We start from the raw sequence: 19,593 nt of genomic DNA, 5'->3' as shown, positions 1-19,593 counted from the left end.
TGAATACTGGCTGTAACAGCACTCCTCCCATCAAGTTACTAATTGCACCCAAGTATAGGATTACGTTTATGAGAGCACCGAAGCCTTTTGGTGCGTTCCAGGGAGGCGTAATGATTTTCCTGTGATGTTCTGTTGTGTGGTCATCCCCCAACCAATCACAAGTGCTTGTTTGTTTGCCCACAGTATGTGACTAAACCACGAAGTCAATCTCATCCATGTAATACTTTCCAGTAAAAAATGAATGGTGTATTGATATCTCAGAAAATACCGGTTACTTCTTTAATGTTCCACCACCAGTCCTCTTACCATGACCCCATCTGCTCTGTTACTCTAACGAGCCACAAAATAGTTTGCGACAGCAAATTAACTCTGGTCTGACAGGGTATAGCTGTCTCCATCCTCCAAGACTCTGCTAATCCTACAGGTAATTGGATTGGTAGCATGAGAAATACTTCATCTCTGACTCAGCAGGAGACTGCACAGCAAAAATATTACATTATTGCAAGAAAACACTTTTTCGATTCAAAATAGATATAAAAATAGTACACATTTTATTTGTTTTCTTATTTAAAAAAAATACATTAGAGAAAATATTATTTAAAGATTACATTTTAAGAGGCGTATCTTGAAATAATAAAGAAAAAATATCTAGTGTTATGAAAATCAGGAGCCAAGTAAGAAAAATGCTTCAAAATGTGTATGTGTTGGACATTTGTATTTTAGGACAAATTGTACTGAATGGAAAAATACTGTTTGCATTTCTCATTGCAAGCATATATCTGAGGGCATCTGAACAATGTTCAGTAATTTTCATTTCCACAGAGATTTGGTCTTGTGGTGGGATACTGTGTTGTTTCTATATGGCAGCAGACCTAAGTAGGATTTAGGTTGTAAAGTTTGTTTTGTTGTGTATTTAATTCATTATATTTGATTGTACCTTCATGACTGGTGTCAGGAGAGACTTGTACTTTATCTTTACAAATAAAAGAATACTCTCAAGTGCGATGTTACTATATTTTCAACTTCATATTTACATTTATTCATTTGGCAGACGTGTTTTATCCAAAGCGACTTACATAGGCAACAGTTCTGTACAATGTTATCCATTTATACAGTTGGATATTTACTGAGGCAATTGTGGGTTAAGTACCTTGCCCAAGGGTACAGCAGCAGTGTCCCAGCGGGGATTGAACCGGCAACCTTTCGGTTACGAGTCCTGCTCCTTAACCACTATGCTACACTATGCTAAGCAATACTGTTCTTAATAAGTCAAAATGATCCATATCTGCAAGAAAGATAATTTTTCTTTTTTAGTTTCAGAATGAACAAAACATCCATTTTTTGCAAAGTCTCTTATTTGATGTCATTAACTGTCATGTTTGCTAAAAAAAAAAAAATGGGCTAACTCGCTGCCTTGTACATTAAATCTAGTTCCAAACTTTTTGTGACTGCCATTCACTGCTAAGGTCAACTGTAAATGTGTGTCTATGCAGGCATGACACTTTTTCAAGTAATCCAAATTCATTGGAATTTGATAATTGTATCAATACAAAGAATTCATGAAAATCTTCATTGAATCTGAAGACATCAGAGAAAAGGCATTGAAATACAAATCTGAGTTGACTATGAACCTGTCTTTCTCCAAAATTAGTATATTTGAAACATCTTTTTTGCCATCTTATTTGGAAACAACTTATAGTTGTAAATAAAATGAAGAACATCCAACAGAAACTCAAAAGATTGTCTGAAAAATATTCCAGGTGTTTCAAACAAAAGCGACAACGCTATGTGCCTTGTGGGAACATTGTCTCATTGTCGACTCCTACAGCGCGGTCCAGATGTCAAGGCTTTTGTTAGATGTGTTTCCCATTTTGCCGGTCATTATCCTGAGTGTTGACACCCTGTTGTCCCTGACACAGTGATTTATTTGGCTACAAGGATAAGAAGACACCAAAGTGACAAAACACCGCAAGCTAAATTGCAAATGAATGATCCTTCATTTCAATGAATCCCTCCTGATACTCCTCGACAAAATGTGCCGTTATTCCTGCTGAATCTGGGTGTGTTCTGTATGCCTCAGTGTAATATCTGAGGCAAGAAAACTTTGTGCGAACTCAATGCATTGTTTTGATTGGTCCAGCACACAACAAAGCAAATGTGGGCCTCTTTACTGATGGTTACCCTAAAAAAAAAAAAAACACAAATTGCCGACATCCCACTGTAACAATATTTGGCACCTTCCACTACCCCAAAATTCAAAACAACACAAAAAGTACATTATCATTTTTTCTTGATGTTCCAGCTTTAGCTGTTCCTATTTTTAAGGGGAATTGTTTATTTCCTTAATCATAATGCCAGACAGGGTAGCTGCATTATACTGTGCATCTGATTTTTTTTCCCTGTTTCATGTCCAGGATTTGACATATGTAGTGACATGCTTAGGCTTTTGCATCTGAGAATTGTTACAATGGATCATTTATAATTTGACACAATTCACAACAACATTATTTCATTAAAAAATGGAGGTCTTGAATCAGCAGGCATTAATTTTTCTGCATCTAAATGGACATGCTTTTGGAAAAACACAACCAGTTGGTGTTTTGATGTGACTTTCAGGCATTTATTGTTTGAAATGTGAGATCATAACTAAAAGACATAACACCAAACAACAGAATTTACTTTCAACAGTGAACATATTAGTATTGCCCTTGTCTTTGTCCCATATAATGGCTTTTAAAATACATTGTCAAGTGTTACCAGTTTTAAAGGATCCAAAATCTTTGCTTTTCACAGAGAGTATAGGGAGGTATTTCCTTAGGAAAGCAGTGTGTAGAACTTCAGGGTTCAGCTGACTTCTGTAATTTCAATTTGTGTGCAGGAAAGAAAACAATGTGGCTAGCTCTTAAGTGTCTCTCATACACTCACTGTGTACTAGTATTTCAAATACTCCCTCTTTTCAAATCGTTTCAAGTGCTTTTTTGTTTACTGTTTTTTTTTATTTTCACGTTTACTTGCTGAAATACACAAGTTTGCTATTCATCAGTCAGTAAAGTATTTATTTAGCTGAAGGTAGACATTACCACGTTTTTCCAACAATTAGTTCACACTTTGGTTAAGAAGTGGAGGCTTATTCTGTCTCAGGTTCTCACAAAAGACAGTGTTTACATTCATCACTCATTTACATTTTACATTTTTTAAAATGCAGTAGAATTTCAAACAATCTGAAAAGCTTTGCCTGTATAATTTTTTGTAAGTTTCCCTGTTTAAATATGTATGTATGTTTCTATTGACAGATTATTATTCTTCCAGATTTCTTTAAAAAGGGTTCTCAGCAATGCCTTGTACAATTCTGCTGAGTGGTTCATTCACCTTCATTTCATTTCAAAGAAGACAGTAATACAAAAGAAATGTATGTCATCTAGTGACCTTAGGTCATTGGATTCTCTTTCAAATATCTCCTCTGTTTTGTGGGTGAAATATATTTGACATATCTTTCGGCCCTGGTCTGAGAAACCCATGCATTGTCCTCCTCAGCTATCTAGCTGTGGCGTTTTTCCATTGACGTCAGTACTCTACCAGTGGCCATGGTACTGTTCTTGTCATACCACACACTGCACCTACTTGAAAATGGCATTCTAGTTCTCAGGTGCACAGCTCATCTGTACAGTTACTGTATTTTTTTACATGAAGTAGTTGTAGATGTAGTATGCACCCAGCATGGATATGGGCTGCATGTGGTTCTCTGTGACAAGGAGCAGGGTGAACCCAAATGTAGAGATAACTCGAGACACAGGAGATCAGTTTCAAAACTACCTTTACTGAAGACTCGAGAAATATGAACAGGCTTGTGCAAGAGTATAAATACACAAGGTATGGCAATATAAGACTGATCAAACATAGACAAAGGAGTCAGGACAGGGCTTAAATAAAAGAAAGCACAGGTGTAAACAGTAATTAAACACAGGTGAAACACATTAACTAAATGAGACATAGAGAACACAGGAACTTATGTGGTTATCTGATGGCCAATCGGGGAAGCAGCAGAGGTATTCCGGACACCATTGCTTTGATAGATGCTAGTTTTCTTTCTCTTGACTATTCACATATCTCTTGGAACCTATGATGTTCAAAACGATCCTCCCAGTCATTTGCATGTGGTGTCTAGAGATGATTCCCAGAACTGACCTCTGTGTTTTGATATCAACACTTTCTATGACTATCTTGGGTCCTTAAGGAGCTAGATTTTCAGTAGTGTGGTGAACATTCCTCTTGGTGTGTACGTGAGAGGTGCACATGTCACCTTGCTTCGAAAACGATCAGCCATTAAAATATGTAAGCAAATAACGGTTAAGAAGATAAATAATGAAAGTGTCATGGTTTATTCATAACCTGGGTCCTGTCTGAGAGGTGGCACAGAAGATGTGAAACAGTGACCTTACTAAGTGTGTGAAAATAGCAGTATGACCTCAGTCTCGGCAGGAGTTCCTTGGGGAGGATCCAGAGCCTAAGGGGAGACTCCAGGTCCATAGAGCAAGTACTGTTGTCGCTTATGTAAGAGCACAATCCAAGTGTGGGAGCACAAGCTGGGAGCTGTTTGACTGGGAGGCAGTCATTTCTCCAGTGAGTGCCACAAGCACCCTCCTCGCCCCAGACCCCACTTCCTGTGTTTTTTTCTCTCTCCATCTGGAGGTGTCCATCATGCAGCCATTGAAGACTCTTTTTTCAGAGGACTGTTTTTTTTTTTGTTGAAATTTTGATCCTTAAGGATCTAACATATTTACTCTGGGGAGAATTAGGTATTTTTTACTGAATGCCTGTTAAAGTTCTCAAGAATGAGACAAACAAGTATTCATGTTTTCTTTGAAACTTGGCATTTAAATGATGTGTATTGTGTCTTACAGCCATATCTCTCCAAGAGCTGATTGTAAAATTGTATGTAGTCTTCATTGGTAGTCTTTTATAAGCTATTTGGGGCACAGGTGCATAGGACAATGCAAATGCTGTTCTCATGTTGCTAGTTTAGCAGACCGTTTTCTTCTGTCATTGGTATAGTCTCCAGCTCATGGTTTAATGTTGTATGTTACTGGTTTATCAATACTTTAACAATACTTACTTGATTTTTAAGATTTGTTTTATAGATGGATCAGATTCACTGTGGATATTTCTGTAATTGTTGGACAAAAGGTGGGGGTTTACGTTCAAAATGATTTAACGCTGCAGAACACTTGTTAAACTGAGAAGAAATCTATTTCATCATGTAAGTAGACTTTTCTGTAAAGCGTTTCTTCTCCTGCATAGAGAATTGATCTGTAATTGCGAATGCTCATGACATCTTTTGAATTTAGATGCTCGCTCATTGCATGACTTTCAAGGCTATATAGCAGTGATTTTATTTCTGGTTTCCAACTGAAATTTGACTTAAGTTAGGATTTTGTTTCAGAAGATGATGACCTTCTTTTCAGTCAGACAACCTTTAAGGGTTTCTTGGCCATTGTCAAATAATAATGAAAAATGACCTTTGCAGGAAAGATCTTTTATGGTCTAATTTTAGTTTTATTTATTTATTTTTTTATTTCAGTGACTTTCAGATTCACAAATTCTTTGCAGATAATTTTAAAAGACAAGTAGAGGCTCTTGTTGCAATTTTTAAGTTTTGTAGTGGGGAGCTCTGCTACTTCATGTTACAGGGCACATTCAAGTCAGATGTATGCGTGGATTGCCGCATATCACTGTATATTTTGGACATGGTCTTCATAATGACAGCTAAAAAATCCAGATATATTGCTGTCATTTAAACCTTTCTATACAATGGTTTTGTATCTTTAGATCCTACTATTTATCATCTTTTTTGCATATGGGGCATCTGACTCCTTTTTTTCTATATATCGGCCAGTCTCTCAGCCAGGGGAAGCGTTGCCAAGTACAGTGCATATTTCCCACTGCTCCACTCCTTATGCATATGTGGCTAAATTGGTGACATTTTGGTAAGACCTTGATGTCCCAACTTGAAGGCAATAGTTCAGCAAATTCTGTTTAGGTTTGTGTGAGTGCATGTGACACAATAAATGTGACAAGATGGAGACAGTGATGTTATTTCATTATTCATTTATGTTATTCGGTAGTTTATTAAAAATACTCACTTCATAATGTAATGATTATTATGTTATCAGTTCGATGAGAAGTTATTACATTATCCATAGTTTGTACATTATTTGTACAAGTTCTACTCTTTTGAAGAGTGGAGTCAAGTACCTCCCCACCAACACTGCTTCAAAAAGCAGCCTAGCTTTCCCAAAAGGTCCCATTTAATAAAGTTTGTCCTACTTAGTCTGTGTTGTTGTTCAGTAAGTAGATGCTCCATGAACAAAACACAGACAAATGTTGTGTCAAGTTATTTGTGTTAGAATGAAGACTTCTAGCCCAGAACTGTCCAGGATTGTTTGATTTTAGTCTTGGAGATTTACTGTATTCTGTTCATTTTGTCCTGCCATTTTCAGTACTTACTCATACTTCCTTATTTGTTGATTTACTGTGTGCTTTTTCATCTTGTAACAATAGCACAGTGGCTAGCCTCTGAGCTCTGAGGACAAAGTGATCAGCAGTCAGAACAGAAGACCAAATCTGGGTGAGACACTAACTCGCCCAATCCATTACAGATGAAAACAGTAAATTACTGTGTATGTGTGAGTTCTGCATCCATGATGTGGTTGGGGCTTCTACTTGGCTTACCCTTCATTTGCACTTCCATGTCTTCAGTGCTCTGTTCCCCTGCTGTAATCACTGTAATGAGTGTGACGAGGTTATGAATTTTTTGTTAATGTGCTAAGGTCTCACAGCCTGAAGGTGTGCCTCCTCGGTGTGAATTAGAATGGATTGCAAAGTAATAATTTATGTGTCTATTTCTCATTGTATTCAGTCCAGGTCGATACCTACTAATTGGAATTCCCCAAGTGTCTTTGAAGAGCCACTGTGATTATATTCATAAAACGTTCAATCTTAAAGGGGGTAGATATTGGTACTTCCTTTTGAATTTTTATGCTGGACGTTTCCATTTTTAGCAATTGTGGGTGGAAATATGACGATGTGACAAAAAAGGGAAAACCATTGAATCATTGGTTTGGATTCATTTGGCAAATACAGTAACAGTCAAAAAATTTGGACATACCTGATTAAAATAATGGGAACCATGCATTCAAAGACATTTTGATCTAAAGACATGCTTAAAAGCTTGAAATTTGTTTCAAATATAAAGAGTGAAGTTGATAACTGTGTATGAATTTCTTTTCAAAAAATGTAATAAAAAAAAATCGGGATACTTTGAAGAATCTAAAATATAAGATAGTTTTGATTTATTTAACACTTTTTGGTCAAGTACTGTTTTTTTTTTTAACTTTTCACATGATATGGAAACAGTTGGTACACTTACTGCCTTCCCTCTATTCAAACAGATGTGAATGAAATGGGTGGACACTACATGTGTCTTACCTGGAAGCAGATGAAGGTCTGTATGCAGTATGAATTGCCTTCCAAACTCTCGTTAGTTCTATATTTCGTTTGCACAGCGTTAAGTATGGCCGAAGTTTGACCTAAGCATGTTTATCTTGAAGTATGAATATTATAGCAATAAAAATGCTAATTCACCACCACCTACTGCTCCACAGTATTAGCAAAGGGCTGTACGTCCTGGCACATCTTTGAGGGTAACGGTAATTAGTTCTGAAGAATCGCCAGTCCTGGCTCATGGTTGATGCATAGAAACCTTAATGGAAGAGGCCAGGTGGAGCTGCATTGTTGGATTCCAAAAGATTTTTATGCACTGCCAATACAGCTTTCAACTTTTTCTCAGTCGAAAGGGCCGTTGTTCAGTGTGTGAAGGGGTTGGTAATTGTGCACGGTAACTTTTGTTCTTTCATGCCATGGCTTTCTTGACCTAAGGAATCTTGGCCTACAACATGATTTTTCACTCCAAAGGTTTATGGGAACTGAAAGAGTGAACAATCTGAAGAGTGTTTGTGTATTATGTAGAATATTATGTCTTTGTGACTTGATGGTTGCAGAATTCCTGAGTGATCTTTTTAAGTAGGGCACTTGACCAATGAAGGGTTGAAATTGTTTGGTATTTGTGATTCAGTAGCATTGAATGTGACAGTTCGTGTGACACTGTCTTTATTTAGATGGAAGAGGTTGCTGCCATAAATACAGTGACTGTAGGGCTGTATTAACTATAGGAATGCTGACTAATGCATCATACACATGGATGATCGTCATTGTTGACTGTGTGATTTAGATATAGTTTACTGTAGATGAAAACGTCGATATACAGTAGATGTAACAGAAGGTCTGTAACAGAATGTGGTACCCCCAGTAGATTTTATAAGCAGTCTTGTCCTGAATGATACATTTAGCCTGTTTGTTTTGCCTGAATGAGGCGTCTGTCCTGTTGGTTATCCGCGCGAATGATGCATTTAACCTTTATGTTTTCTGTTAGAATTAAGCATTTGACCTGTGAGTGGCTGGCAAACCAGAGCTTTTCATACCCTCATCTGGCAACCTTCCCAAAACAAATAACCCAGGACTATTCTCTTCATATAGCTGGTTCAATGGCTTAGGAGGCAGAATGTCCAGCTGAATCAGAATATGTATTTATATGTACTACATATAAATGTGGTGGGGTAATGATATGGCCAATGTCTGCACAGGTATCGCCTGTTTTGGGGGATTTGTTTCCTTTTTCTGTCTAAACATGCATGTCTTATATTATTGTTCAGCTGCTTTAACACAGTAATTGTTCTTTCATTCTGAGACTGAATTGTTTCCCCCATGTTACATAAAGTGTTCCATAAGATGCATAAAGTGTTCCATAAGATGCATAAAGTGTTCCAGTGAAATGGATGTTTCCCTTCACCAAAGTGAATTAGTTGGATATAACATGGCCAAAAGAGAAGAGGCTTTAAGTTTTTTCACCCAAACCTAGAATCAATTATATGAATAATCACATTTTATAGTATCAGATAAAATAGCATATAAGTATGAAAAAGAACTTTGTTGAATAACTAGTATATGTTTTTTTGTATGAATTCTTACCGTATTTTTGTTTCACAGAATTCTGGGTAGGATTGGCAAAACATTCTTTTTATTTTTCCTGTTGACAGTAATTGTTTTCAGAAATCATTTAGATGTAAAAGATTGGTTGTCCTGCTTTACTATTCATCAAAAATTTGTTTAGATTACCAGAATTTAAAGAATATGTCCAAATAACATGCCGTAGAATGTCGTTTGTCTTTGTGTTTTAGTAAAAAGCACATGTTCATGTTCTCTAAAACAGTGGTAATAGGCTGACCTTTCTGTACAGTTCTACTGTACATTTCTTCTATAAATCAAACGAAAGCAAAGCAGTCATACCATTTAACAACGTGCAATTCTTTTATGGCACTTTGGTGCTGAGCCGATGTATTTTTGCTCTTGTAGGCATGGTGCTTTATTTGGTGCTTATGAAAAGGAAAAGGTTACTCCCTTGATTAGTTTGTGACAATCCCTGTCTGAGGCAATAATGGACCTTATAGGTAGTGAACCTGAAGCCAGCCAGTGCTGTCCCTTCAGAGCTGTTGAATTATCTGAAGAAGTCTGTTGACATTAAAGAATGGGCGCAGAGAGGACAGCTGACTGCACAGCCCCAAACAGAGCAGTCAGCTAGTGACATTCTGCAAAGATTGACAAGCTATGGGACGTTAAGCTAAGGTCTCACTTCACCTCAGTGGAAAAAAAAAATCCCTGTGCTAACAGGGAATGGAACAGCACTCCCACTGTCTATGATAGTTATGCTATCTTAGAAACATTTTTTATGAGCTTATTGGCTTACATGAGTAAAAGTAAGCAAAAGAAGCAAGCCATGTGAATGTGGATACAGTGTTATCAACTAATACTCCATGGTACAGGATAAAATGTACTACTACCAGTGAGTAGATAAACAGGCTATATATTTTGAAACATTTATGAAGTTCCTCATGACAGGACAGGAATCTAATCTTGTTGTGGCCAAGGCAGAAAAGCAAACTCAACAAATTATTAATGAGCCAGAATTTGGCAGCCACACTAAAGAGGAGCTGGACAGGGAATGATTTAAATTTCTGAAAGCCAGAGAGAGCTGCAGTACTGGTCTTGAACCAGTGGTCGACTCTTGATGGGACATGTGCCGACAGACTTGGGCTCCCCACCCTTTGGTGCAATGCTTTTATCAGAAACAAAACAATGTATATGTGGTGCCTGTTTGCTGGTGTCCAAGACTGTTGCCAAATAAAAAAAAATCACATCTTTTTCCAGTTTTGGTAAAAAAAGGATGGTTTCAAAGCAAAAGAGGCAATTGTTGATACTGAAATTTTGCAAAGTTCAGACTGTCTGTGGCGATTTCTTTTCTCTAAGCATTTGTTTTCTTGAAGCAATAGATAATGTCTGTGCAGTTGTATTCAAAGTGTATGGCCAACCTGTTTTGCGTATTCATGTTCTACTCAACTTTTGTTCTTCCTAACACCAGTGATTTGTGATACCCTGTGCTGTTCATAAATATGGTATATCTTGTAATCCTAATTTCATTTAAATAAGCATCAATTTACAGGAGGCACTTGGCCCTTCATATAATTATGACAATGAATTCCTGACATAAGGCCATCACATCTAAAGACAATGAATGTATGGCAGTAGATGACCTTCTCATAAAATGAATGCACATTGAATTACCACATACTCTCTCTGTTTTATATTGTATATATACTAATATATTATATAAAACAGAGAGAGAGAGAGAGAGAGAGTGTCTTGCCATGCATGGAATTTTTTTTTTCTCCTCAGGGTATAATTTCCCCTTGCTTTCACATTCAGGTAGGCAAATTTATCAGACAAAAATAGTTAGCCATGCGTATTAATCATTGCACGGCTCTTTGGCTTTTTTTCATCTCACAGAATAGTTAATCTTCTTTTTAATTCATGCATGTGGAGATTGAAGCCTTGGCTTGGGTATATTGCACAAGGTAAGGTTGCGAAGAAGCAGCTCAGAAATCAGTTTCACCACTCAGGCTTGATAACAAGACTCCATGATGACCCACTGCATTTCATGTTTTATACAAATGTTTCTGTTCTTGCAGAGAGTTAGTTAGTCCTGTGTCAAAAGGCCTGATATCTGCCTAGTCACTCTGCATTATTTGGTGTGACACTGATGTATATTAAAAACATAAATGCATGATTACCAAGAAGGTAAACTATGACATTTTCACTCTCCTTCACAGAGCGCTTCACAGAGCTTATTGCGTAGTAGCAGTGTGAATTATATCACATGAAAGGCAGAGCCATGACACTTGATACTGCTATTTGATATGGGATACATGATACTCCCAACAAAGTCACCCATTATTAGAAGCAATGAGATGTGTGCAAGAAATGCTATCTTGAGTGATATTTATCTATTTGGCTGTGCATTCATATGTTCAAACCCAAAACTACAATTAGCCTTCAAGAAACATTTAAATTTGACAAATGAGTTTTACAAGACCGTATTTGGTCTTCGACACTCTAAGCATCTCTAAGAACTCTAAGAATCTCATCTGCTTTCTCTATAATATTCTAATATACCAGTAATGAAATGATAAAGCAATGCTAAAAACACATGGTCACAAACAAAAGCCTGCATCAACATGTGAGAGTGACAGTCATTTATTTAACAGTCATCTAAAAGAATTAAACAAATCAATGTCTGAATTTCCAGACAAATTAATAAACACATACCTGTCTTGAATACTGTTTAATCATTTTATTGGGAACGTTTGTTAACAGTTGAAATTGACTTTACTCTGTTAACAGCTTTTCAATGATCAATCATTGTTACCTCTCTATTCATTGTAAAATAATTAAAAAAAAACATTGAGTATTACACATATAAAATATTGAATATAAAAGAGAGAAGCAATTACATCAGTTCTATGTAAAAATATGACTACAGCAGTACAGAACTACACTTTTGCTGTTCTGTGTAGTGTATTAGTTCCCTCGTTTAGTGTAATCTGCAGATTTATGTATGCTGCTAAGTACCAGAGGGGAGAACAATACACATCCACAAGGGTGGTTTTTTTCTGAACATATGCTTTCCAGTTGCCATGGCAACGAGCCTAGGCTCTCCATCTTATTAGAAAAAAAAATTCTCATTGTAAAAGATTATTTTTGCAGTATTTTCCAGCTTGAAAGGAAGTGTAAGGGGATATGTTTAATTAACAGTATTAGAGTCATTGTAGATTAAATTTAAGTTTATCTCCAGTGATATGCTTGTATTGGGTGAATCTGATACATCTTTAGATATTCAGAATGATGGTGTTATATTGGAATGCTGATTGGGCAAATGAATACAGATTGTAATTTCATAAATGATACTTTCATAAATAGCCCACCTGTGTTTTAATGTTGAAGCACATCTGACCTGCAGTGGTATCACGATTCATTTATTGAAATTGTTTTATAATATGTATTTATCCTGATAACAGGGTAAATCCCTCTTTGAATCTCCCCCCTCTTTTATTTATGCAGAGGAGATGAAATTAGTTGTATTTGATTACCAGTAATTGTATCCCTGTGTTAAATCCTGTTAATAATTCATTTTGTAACATTGATCTTTGTTTTCTTTTCAGAGCCTCGGATCAACAGGTAGATACGAAACACGAAAAAAGTAAGTGCCTTTCCCTTCAACTTAAACTGTGTCAGGACAGAAAAAAAAACATGAAAGAAAGTAAACATCATTTCCTGTGACAGTGACACTAATATTCCTAAATATAGCAGTAACACATCATTGTTGGTGTGTCTTGGCTGTCAAGTATTGCTGCTTGAGTTTTAATGTGATGATCATATGGGGGGTGGAAAGAGCCCTTCTGTCATGGGAATATACTCTTTGTAAATGAATGCAGGAGGCCAGCTCCTTCATGGAGGTTTGATGACATTAATATACCTTCTGCCAAGGAAGTGATTATTTTACCCAAGCCTCAGCACAGTACAAAAGTCAAACAAAAGTGTTTATTTCTTTTGTATATGCACGATAGCTGCCCATTTGTAACCTCTCTAATGAAGAAAGATTTGAGCATATTTGACTCAAGTATCACCCCATGAGTGAAACATGCAGATAGTACGTTTAGTAAAAACTAAACCATATAATAATGGTTTTAAATTTTGGGAGGTTAGGGTGATTTTACAAGTAAGTAACAACAAGATGCTTATTTGATGAATTTTTGAGAGGAAAAGTCACATGATAAAAATATTAGTTGTCAGATGTAAGTACCAGCAGTTCATTCCTCCTTGTGATCCAGCAGCAGGGGGCAGTCAAGCAACATAGCTGGTCTGTAGCCATGGCAGTATGGTGAACTAGTATACTGAACATTTGTCTGGGTGATTATTGTTAAATGTTCTAACTTCATTTCATAAAGTAAATTCTGTGTCTGTTAATCCATTAGCCTGACTTCTTAGCGAGAAAATTTGTATGAGTTTGTTTTTGTGACATGATTTACTATAATATCCATATTTCATTCAATGCTGCAATGTCTAATTATACATGTTTGGGCACACAGTATATGGTTAGCTAGCTACCAAAGGTTTCTTGTGACTTCAGAGCAGGCTCTTGTGCAACCACTGCACATAAGCCTTTTATTTAAATATCAGATCATGTCATTTGGATTATTTGAACTATAGACTATAAATTTTAAATTAAATCTTTGATTTTTATTGAGCTAGCTAGTGATCCTGGACTGCTCTGAAAAGAGAAGCTAGCCTCACTCTCCATATAACTTGTTAACATAAAGCTAAACTAACTTTTTTTGGTCTGGATTATTTTAGTTGTTTTTCTAGACATTCAACCAAATCAGATACTTTATCATTTACATATCGTCACACACAGTTTTATATGAATTCTGATGGTATAATATTGATATCTTATAGCTAAACTGTCCCTTGTTTCTGCTTTAAAATTATAACTAACATGTAGATACCTGCCTTTAAAAATAGTTTTTAATAATATGTATATATATAATAATACTGCATTTGAAAGAGCATTTGTCTATTTAGCTAGCTATACAGACCCTTCTATGTCAACTAACTAAACTATTAAATTGTAAAATCCAGAGGTCAATAGGTAATGTTCACTGACTTTCAAAGCACATATATAGTGATTGGATGTATTTGTATTGCAATATAATGCATTTGTTTCTTTATGCTTCTATGGTGAGCACAAGCACTGGTGCAGAGTATTGTGCACCAATTCTTAAAAAGTGTGCAATTCCAATAATAATAATAAAAAAAAGAGCCAAGGAAATTCACCTGTAGCTGTGGTGTTTAAGAATGTGAATATGGATATGGTATAATACAGATTTTGGCGGAACGTAACAATTTGCAGTATGGCTTGGCAAGCTGCTGTGTTTCCATCATAAATTTAATGAACTCCATCATGAGGCCATTTCTCCTGTTGCCTCTGCCACTGTTGATAACAACTCAATTTGCATTAACCCAAGGTTAACTTCCTGGTAACAGAATATATTGAGCAACATTAGTCATCAGTGTTCATCATTTTTGTGTCTTTGAATTCTGGTATTTGTGCCTGCATTTTGTTTGCTTATTTTACATGAATATAAATTCTTAATAATCTGTAAAATGTCCATTGAAAGCGATTCATATACCTAGACTTTGAAACTTGAGTAATTTAGAGCTTTATTGTTTATCAGAGCCACACATACACTATGGGGCGTATTCTCCCCTACGTGCTCCGATCACGCCCACAGCGCTTAACTTCAGAATGAAGGCGGGCTCATGAAAGAGGTGTGACTTATTTATAATAGAAGGAGCCTGAGTCACAACCTTGTTTATTTTTACCTGTTTATTTCGGGAAAACGTGGAACGTGGACTTACCGTGTGAATGTCATTGAAATCCATTCAAACCATAAAAAAGACTCTGATTTTGGAAAATAAATGCAAAGGGAGAGCTATATTATGAATCGCCTCAAAGGAAAACATTTGTTTCTATGTATGACATAAACCAAAAAATAAAGTAAATATACCAAACGACACATGTGCTAGCCCTATGTATAAAGACATATTTGATGAGTGGAGATTCATTAACCCTTTGGCGCGTACGGTCACACCGATGTGATTAGCCGTTTAGCGCGTATGCTAAAACTGGTGCGATTAGAACACGAGATTGGAAAAATTCTTGCTAATTCTAGCTTTGAGGAAACAGCAATTTAACATTAAAAAATATAGCAAATGCGACGGTGAAAACTATGAGAAGCTTAATAACGCTAATGAAAACATAACGAACCGTGTAATGTAACACACGCGCTACATAGCATAAAATAAGCTACGTGCGAAAGGGTTAATAAAAATGCACTATTGAGGAAAAGCTGAAAAGTGCGTAAGTCAAGGGCAGAATACGTGTGAATGGTGTTTACATAAGAAACGCCCAGATTTTGGGGTTGCTCCGCCCAAAGCGTGTAACTCCCTCCATGGCACGTAAATCATAGACTTAAGTCAAGGGGAGAATACATGTAGGCTGAAAAGTGCGTAGCTGCAGGGTTTTTTTGACTTACGCACATGGGAGAAGTCCATTCAAATAAAAAACTTGTATGGAAGGACATGCAAAATGTTCTGATGGTTGAGAAAATGATAGGAAGGATAAATAACAAACACTTAAGCATGGCTGCACGTCTACTATTCTAGTAATTTCTTCTTTTAGTAACAGTAAACATCATTGTGCTGCATTTGTATTTATATGGAGTTGATGTAATTTATATGAAGGTTCCGTTATGCTTTTATATCCTTTATTACTGTATGATAGAGCTGTATTACTGTTTTCTAAACTTTTGATGCAGTGACACTGATTGCTCATTTGCAGACCATGTGTCTAAAAAATGCAATTTAAGAATTTAATTAAGGAATTAATTAATTTCATAAATGCAATTTAAGCATGTTATGTTTCTCTTCCCAGGAGGCTGTTGAACCTGGTAATAATGTATATGCTTCACCTGCTTTGCAACAGATCTTCTCGCTCTGTTCATTAGCTTGTTAGTCTGTTGTCCCACAGTAATTCACCTTTCTAACATATTATGTATATCAAATGTGACATGCTATTGTCAGATGTATTCCCCTGCATCCTAAATGTTGCCACTTTGGTTGCCACCTGATCATGATTAGCCTAATTTTTGCACTGTTACCAAGTGTTTATAAAAGCTTGGCTAGGTTATATTCTCTATGAATACATTTACACTAAAGCAATTCTAAATCTGAAATGACTTGAAATACAGTGTATTGTGAATTCTGATAATGCAATATGTTTAATTGCTTAATGGTATTTAAATGTGCATAGACTTTTTATGCATTAGGCATGGGCTGAGCATTTCCGCATTTCCCTGGTTTTCTGAACGATTGTTCTGATTCTGGTTCACAGAATGATTCAGAATGCTAATAGAACAGTAGAAAAAAATAGTGTGCTACACCTTGACATTCTGTGGAACTAAAGACCTCTCAGTATCCATATCCAAGTATCTTTGTGTGAGATCTCAGTACTTTCAGTGTCCATAGCTAAACATACATATTCCATGTTTAGCAGTCAATAGCACATTCTTCAAGCTCCCACTTGAGTACTACAGTTGATGGTGCTATTTTTAATGAGGAGGTCCATGCAGAGTACAAAGTGGAGTTGATTCAGCTCATTTCCATTTTTCAATGGAATACGACCCACCCACATACCAAAACACAAGTGCTAATCAGTGCTGAAGAATTTGAATTTCCTATATGGCTCAGCAATAATATTTCAGATTTTCAGCTTGGGAGTCTCTATTGCTTCTCTACTGCTTGCGCTAACAGCAATTTGATATAATAATGGTAAGCATTGATGTGCATTTCAGATCCAGATTATTAAGACAATTAAGTGTTCAATTTCAAAAAATATGGACATTTTTTAAATGCTTTTGTGTTGTCTAAACCATGGGAACCATTAATGCTGCCTGCAGTTTTCTATACTCTGTCTTTTATTGTGAAATAAAACAGCTGCTTTCTTCATGTTCTTCCTGTTCTTGTGACAGCTCTTTTTTCTGCAGTAGTTTTCATATGCCTTTTCACGTGCAGACGTTCTTCTTTGGGAGAAATTAGGACCTATATCTCAGCAGTCAGTCAAAGAAGAGCTTGGAAGACCGGTTTATCATAAGTGTTGTATTGAATGTGCTAAATAATTTTCACAGGCAAATGTACTTCTGTTTTTAAACATTTATATAATGAGAGGTACCCCACTGGGGTCCACACACAAGCACCTGTTGTTTCAGTGACTTTGAAGACATGGCATTTACATGGTGTGTGCTGCTCTCAAAAGAGTCATCGCAGTAGGCTCCAAATTGACTGAGTTTGTTGACTGGTGGCTTTTCTTTCAAGTGTGTGGCACTTCTGGTGAAGAGGGGGCTACCATGGTAATTTGCAGTGATATGTAGCAAATCTATATTCAGTTGAAATAATATCCACTTATTACTAGTGTAAAAACTGGTATTAGTTAAAATTTGTATTTGGAGTTCACCAAAAAAGGATAGGTAATAGTAAAAACAGGTTACATTCCCTTGCACAAAATCCAGTGCTCTTATTGCTCCATTGATTATTAAAAACATTTCAAAGTATAGTAACTTTATCAAGTACAGATATCCTTATTATCCCAAAATTTTAAGCATTTAAGATGTTCTCAGGCAAAGATGGCACAGGCTTTTCTACCAAGTTATAGTTAATTGTCTTTTCTGTTATTTAAATGTCTGTTTATAACTGATTCTGTATTTATGCCAAGAATGGCCTATGCATTGAGCTAGAAAGCTTAGAAAATACCAGTACAGAATATAGGTTGCTTGCTGTATTTGCAGCCATTTTAATACAATAACTGGCAATATTGTTCCATATATCTAGCTGACCAGCTAGCTACCAGATAGCTACTGTTACAGGGAATGTTTCATCACAGTCAGTAAGTGCAATTAAATTCATGGTAATTAGTTTTACTTATGCATAAACTGTTTAACATAGTGTACTAAATAGTGTACTTAATATATCTTAATATATATTATATTGTGTGCCACCATTAGACTCAAAATGCAATTACAACCCAATTGTATATGTATTAATTTGGTTTAATGGGTCAGTCTAGACTATTTATTGTAGACTAGACTAGTCTACAATAAATAGAGATGTGTATGAAAAGTCCCTGGCAGAGAAATTTGTTTAATGTTTATCTTATCTACAGTGTAAAACCTCCTCTCAAAACATTCTTAAAGGTATATGTGTGTGCTGAGTGTGATGTCATCAGTGTTTCCCAAACTGAGTCCACAAGTGATCCATTCATCTTTCTAAATGGGTCTCTGTAAGTCATTATCTGTGAATGACATGGGGGGAAAGGGGAGATTAGTTCAATTGAAGTAAATGGCATGCTCAGTTAAGTACAGAAAACCCCAGACATGATGACCAGGAATGCCTTCTGCTCTTGTTCTGATGAGCATCGGGCAGCAACTCCAGAGAGAGCGAACACATCCCTCCTTCTGACGACCCTGCTGTGTCAGTCAGCTGTTTCTGACAGGTGGAATGTGGCTGGCTTTGGTCCAGGCTTCCATTCTGGACATTCTGCAGAGCAAGTTCACTCAAGTTTATCTGACAATGAATTAGTGTGTCTAAGGATTATAATGGTCCTAACAAAGTGTACTTCTATAAAAAAAAAAAAAAAAATTAGAATTCCCTTGGGCGTGGAATCAGTGTTTCCCAGTTGTGGTCCTGGGGACTCTCTGTGCATGCTGGATTTCATTCCAACAGAGCTCTCCGTTCCTTAGTTTTGATTCAGCATTTAAAAGAGTAATGACCTTTATTTGACTTCACTTAAAATATCTGATATCAGTTATCTTTTACGGCTACGGGTTGTTGGAAATATGTTTCCGCTAGAAAAAGTATGCATGTGAATTATTTCTGTTTGTTTGAATCCCTTAAACAATTAAGTAATACAGACAAGAATTCACTTAAATTGATTGAGTAATTAGCTGTCTAGTAGGGCTTAGAACAACTAATTAAACAACTGCTTATGCCTAATTATGGCAGTGTTATCAAATTTGGGGAGAGGGGGAAAATATTCACAAAAATATAGTGAAGAAACAACTTTGCCTTTTTCATATTAGTACAAACACATCTGTATTAGTATAAATTAGTTCACAAAGAATTTACAAAGACTAAACATAGAGATACAAATAAATATAAGAATTCATTCAAATAAAGAGCAGCTATTTATTATTCAAATAAATAGTTCAGATTGAGTGAAAACGAACACACACTGTGTTGTGGTTGTGTTGAATCTATGGCTGTGTTTGCGAAGTTTTTTTGTAACTGTCTGTAACTCTACCAGAAAGCCGGGATACTCTGTAATTAAGTAATTGTTGACTATTGATGTGATTTATATTTGCCAAAAAAAAAAGGTAGTAAACTATTACTGTAGTCTGCCTCTGTCAGGCCTGATATATAAAAATAGCAAAAACTTCACTGTTGTTCTGGATCATGGATGTGAAGCATGCATGC

The 19,593-nt window shown here is 36.2% G+C and overlaps 1 protein-coding gene across 4 annotated transcripts in view; it reads left to right on the top strand.

The window, feature by feature from the left end:
• The window catches only part of ankfn1 (ankyrin repeat and fibronectin type III domain containing 1), a 127,436-nt gene that overhangs the window by 43,247 nt on the left and 64,596 nt on the right, over window positions 1-19,593 (top strand). For all 4 annotated transcript variants that reach the window (XM_036546918.1, XM_036546926.1, XM_036546901.1 and 1 more), the window contains one exon: window positions 12,669-12,706. In XM_036546918.1, the coding sequence (XP_036402811.1) occupies window positions 12,669-12,706 (38 nt within the window). The remainder of the gene's footprint in view (window positions 1-12,668; window positions 12,707-19,593) is intronic.

The sequence above is a fragment of the Megalops cyprinoides genome, chromosome 1, assembly GCF_013368585.1.
Source record: "Megalops cyprinoides isolate fMegCyp1 chromosome 1, fMegCyp1.pri, whole genome shotgun sequence".
Taxonomy (NCBI): Eukaryota; Metazoa; Chordata; class Actinopteri; order Elopiformes; family Megalopidae; genus Megalops; species Megalops cyprinoides.
The sequence above is the reverse complement of the archived record's forward strand: the minus strand, read 5'-3'. Positions and strand labels throughout refer to the sequence as shown.